Raw genomic sequence first — 5,000 nt, forward strand, 5'->3', positions numbered from 1 at the left:
GTTCCTCCCCTACACACCCCGATCAGACCCACAGCTCGCGAAAGAAGTGTGATTTATTTCAAACAGAAGTGGGTCACAACGTGGTTTAGTCTGAAGTCGATAAGAAAGAAGTGTGATTTATTTCAAACAGAAGTGGGTCACACTGTGGTTTAGTCTGAAGTCGATAAGAAAGAAGTGTGATTTATTTCAAACAAAAGTCGGTCACACCGTGGTTTGGCTGTCGTCACAAGGTGGATCGTGGAAATGAACGCACGAGAATCACTGTATTACGAATATGAAATGTAATGATTTCTCAAATGAAAACATTTGTCTATCACAGAGATCACATCACATTTTCATAAATGAGAGCATCTATGTTTCCAGCAATCAAGCAAATGAACCAAACACAACGTGTGCTAGGCCTTATTGATAAACACAACATGTGCTAGGCCTATTGATAACACAACATGTGCTAGGCCTATTGATAACACAACATGTGCTAGGCCTATTGATAAAGACGTGTTGGAGGACCAAGAGCACTAATGATTTTGATGAGGACCGGCAGAGAATGTAAATTATTCCTGTGGCTTTAAAGTTGTCCATGAAGGAGTCTGCACAAGTTGAGGAGGAGTTCACGGTCGAGTTGAAATCTGCACTGCATGTTAATAAGCTCCAGTACATCCAAACGAGGTCGGAATACTCACAGCCATCTTCTTTGCACTAAGCAAGCTCTTTTTTTACTTCTTTAAATGTTATTGCTGTGTTCGACTGTAATTTAACTAATTACATACCTGGCCTGTTCGCGAGATCAAGTGCTTAAATTGTGTTTTTCTTTCTGTTTAACAATGTAGCGTAATATGTTACCTTATATTACATTGTAATAGAAACAAATTATAATGTGATTTTAGTCATTTACACCCAAAATTTGACACTCAAATATTGTGATTTTGTAACGTTATTTTGTAAAGTATAATAATGTTAGAACTAGGCCTACTGCCGACTTCAAATCCTATAAAGGCGTTATGGTCACCTTGTAGTGGCGCTGGACTTTTGTACAGCCCACAGAAGCACATAGCTGAAAAGCACACAAATCAACGGCAGAATACGCATGGATGGTGTTTACATAACAAACAGACAGATTTCGCATGGATGGTGTTTACATAACAAACGGACAGATTTTGCGTTTGCTCCGGCGGAAGAATGCCACTGCCGTCATGGCGCGCATACCATAGTCAAGGCTAGAATACGCGTCGGCTGAAAAGTGCATAGCTGCACGCATTCGTTTGACTTAAGCGCATGGGAGAATGGCGCCCTTTGTTATTCGGAGGTCACAGTGTGCAAATAATCAGGCATCTCGTTACAGTAACACCGCGACTATACCGCAACTACACCGCAGCTGCGTTCAAATCATTAAAGCAGCACACGGGCCGTGAGCCCTGACACACTAGCAGACCCACTCAAGAAAACAATCAGATGAAGGAAAAACAAACACACACACACACACACACACACACAGTAATATGTGTTCACTTCCTGTGTCTAAAGGCACCGTGGAAACAAAGTACTGTGGAGGGAGAAGATCATCATCCTCTTGGAGTTCTTCAGCGTCACCTCTGAAAGGTATGCTGTTAGGGGGGGGGGGGGGGGGGGGGGCAACACACATGCTGTGGTATCCCATAATACTCACATCGAAGTGATCCAGACCAGAGGTAGGTGCATTCAGGAAGGCAAGGAAGGAATTATGGGAGTCCTGGTGTTTCACTCCTTGGAATGAAAACAAACAAACAAACAAAACAAACAAAGCTGTTTTAATGCACTGAAGCAATACTATTCTCACATGCTATACGGCCCATTAACAAGTGAGAATGGCAAGCATGCACAACTGCACAGAGTTGTGTGTGTGTGTGTGTGTATACATTCTTGTGTGTGTGTGTGTGTGTGTGTGTATACATGCTTGTGTGTGTGTGTGTGTGTGTGTGTGTGTGTGTGTGTGTATATACATGCGCGTGTGTGTGTGTGTGTGTGTGTGTGTGTATATATACATGCGTGTGTGTGTGTGTGTGTGTGTGTGTGTGTGTGTGTGTACATGCGCGTGTGTGTGACTACATTAAAACAGTTGTGACACTTGAGATGCCAGTAACGGTAATCAGATTGGATGTCTTCATGGTGAGTAAAGGCTGATCTATAGTTGTATGTAAGCTCCACACAGAGCCTACACTGTAGCTTACGCAAGAGGCCTACACCATTGGGAGCATTTATACGTTATAGCTCTAACGCTAGTTGGAAAAAATAAAAAAAGATGGACGTGTTTGTATATAAATGTACTTTGGCTTTTGTCCGCTTAGATCTTTTTTAATGTTACCGATAGTTAGACACTGTACAATCTGTTAACAACGTTATTATACCAAAATAATTTGGCTGAGGTGATTTGCGTGACGTCTGCCAGCCAACTATCTAACGTTAGCACGCTAGCTTATGCTAGCTACCCACAAAGTAGACAACAGCGCAGCGTAGGGCTACGGCGAGGGCTACGCAGACCCAGCTATGCAAAACTGGCCTCAAGTGTTTGAACAGGCCTGAGGCTGATGGGGCAGTACTAGGGCTGAACGATTAATTGCATTTGCGATTTAATCGCGATATGATAGAACGCGATTTTCTAACCGCAACGTTCGCGATTAAAAAACGTGATCTTAAAAAAAAAAAAAAAAAATTATATATAAATATCTTTTTTTTTTTTAAGATGGTAAATTTTGCACAGTGTTTAAAAAGTGCATTCCTTGTGTTTATTCTTACAATGACTTTGTTTAAATTACTTAAATGCAGTGGCAAAGCCGATTTGTTGTTCTTGATTCTGTAATGAGCAGTTAAATAAAAAATGTAATTGTGGGAAATAATATTTTACACTAAATGTATCTAATATTGTGTTGGTCATATTGAAATCATTCATTACGATTTGTTTGGAAATAAATTAGGATAAAACTAAAAAAAATCGCATATTAAATCGCAATCGCAATATTTTGGGGAAAAATCGCAATTAGATGATTTCCCCAAATCGTTCAGCCCTAGGCAGTACTGCAGACATCTCCACTGCTGTGCAGTCTTTAGTAGGACAGGGGAGGAGATGTGTGTGTGTGTGTGTGTGTGTGTGTGTGTGTGTGTGTGTGCATTCTTTAGTAGGACAGAGGAGGAGATGTGTGTGTGTGTGTGTGTGTGTGTGTGTGTGTGTGTGTGTGTGTGTTAGTGTGCATTCTTTAGTGGGACAGGGGAGGAGATGCTGCAATATCATGAAATCTGATCAGCATTAGGATTGCCAGCCATCACACAGCCTCGTTTATGCCATTGGCACACACACGTCTCTCCCACTGGGAGATGAGGAAAACTCCCTCTCAAAGCGTGTGTGTGTGTGTGTGAGTGTCTAGACATGTCTGTGTGAAATGTCTGACTGAGTGAGTGTAAGTGTGAGTGTGAGTGTGTGTGGGTGTGTGTGAGTGAGTGAGAGAGTGTGAGAGAGTATGTGTGTGTGTGTGTGTGTGTGAGAGAGTGTGTGTGTACCCTTTCCAATGCGCAGCTCCTCAGTCTCGTGTTTGAGTCTGTCGATCTCAGACTGCATCTCCTGGTTCTTACTCTCCGACTCCTGCAGTTTGCTGAGGGGAAAACACAGACAGATCAATCAATCAATCAATCAATCAATCAATCACACACATAAATCACACACCAATCAACCAATTAGTCTGTACTGTATATGACTTTACTATTAGAATGATTGTTCAGCTTTATGTGTAAATGTTGGGTGAGGCTTGAATCTCCACCTGGGGATTAAGACTCCAGTACTGCTGCTACTGTATGTGTACATGTTGGGCTTAAATCTCCACCTGGGATTAAGACTCCAGTACTGCTGCTACTGTATGTGTACATGTTGGATGAGGCTTGAATCTCCACCTGTGTGTGTGTGTGTGTGTGTGTGTGTGTGTGTGTGTGTGTGTGTGTGTGTGTGTGTGTGTGTGTGTGTGTGTGTGTGTGTGTGTGTGTGAGTGTGAGTGAGTGTAAAAGACAGGGTTTGGACAGTGTGTGTGTGTGTGTGTCCCTACCATTCAGTGGCCATGTTGTCGGCCTTGACCTTGTTGAGGTCGTCCTGGATGGCCTGCTTGGCTCTGATCTCAGCGTCCAGGGCAGACTGCAGCTCCAGACGGGCAGACATGTCCAGCTTGGCCAGGCGACGCATCTTCCACGGCATGTCCTGAGAGAGACAGAGCACAGAAACAAAATTAGTCTGAGATGCAACGCAGGTGTGTGTGTGTGTGTGTGGTGGGTGGCTCTTACAGTTTCTGAGACTATACTGTAACTGTATACACTCAAGACTGTTTTTGTGTGTGACTATTGTGTGTCTGTGCTTTTGTCTGTGTGTGTGCGTCCTTATCTGTGTGTGTGTGTTTGGGTCTGGGTATGTGTGTGTTTGGGTCTGGGGTATGTGTGTGTGCGTCTGTGCTTTTGTCTGTGTGTTTCTGTGTGTGTGTGTCCCTGTGTGTGTGTGTGTCTGTGTGTGTGTGTGTCTGTGTGTGTGTGTGTGTGTCTGTGTGTGTGTGTGTGTGTGTGTGCGTGTGTGCGTGTGTGTGTCTGCGTGTGTGTGTGTCTGCGTGTGTGTGTGTCTGCGTGTGTGTGTGTCTGCGTGTGTGTGTGTCTGCGTGTGTGTGTGTCTGCGTGTGTGTGTGTCTGCGTGTGTGTGTGTCTGCGTGTGTGTGTGTCTGTGTGTGTGTGTGTGTGTGTGTGTCTGTGTGTGTGTGTGTGTCTGTGTGTGTGTGTGTGTCTGTGTGTGTGTGTGTGTCTGTACCCACCGTCCCCTTGGCTCCCAGGCTGCTGCTCCTCAGTCCCTCCAGCTCCTCCGTCATCTTGGTGGCGAGAGCCTGCAGGTAGCCACGAGCATCCTTCTCATCACTCACCCTGTGTACACACACACACACTTAGATTTAGATCACTATTTGTTCCACCTTCACTGTGCTCATTATATGCAATTTGAACATTGT

The 5,000-nt window shown here is 44.1% G+C and overlaps 1 protein-coding gene across 4 annotated transcripts in view; it reads right to left on the bottom strand.

The window, feature by feature from the left end:
- cdc42bpaa (CDC42 binding protein kinase alpha (DMPK-like) a) overlaps window positions 1–5,000 on the bottom strand; it is a 96,881-nt gene that overhangs the window by 22,479 nt on the left and 69,402 nt on the right. For all 4 annotated transcript variants that reach the window (XM_031579703.2, XM_031579704.2, XM_031579702.2 and 1 more), the window contains 4 exons: window positions 4,812–4,917; window positions 4,068–4,216; window positions 3,532–3,623; window positions 1,667–1,743 (listed from right to left, as the gene is read on the bottom strand). In XM_031579703.2, coding sequence (XP_031435563.1) covers window positions 1,667–1,743; window positions 3,532–3,623; window positions 4,068–4,216; window positions 4,812–4,917 — 424 coding nt within the window. The remainder of the gene's footprint in view (window positions 1–1,666; window positions 1,744–3,531; window positions 3,624–4,067; window positions 4,217–4,811; window positions 4,918–5,000) is intronic.

Source organism: Clupea harengus, chromosome 14 (genome assembly GCF_900700415.2).
Source record: "Clupea harengus chromosome 14, Ch_v2.0.2, whole genome shotgun sequence".
Classification (NCBI taxonomy): Eukaryota; Metazoa; Chordata; class Actinopteri; order Clupeiformes; family Clupeidae; genus Clupea; species Clupea harengus.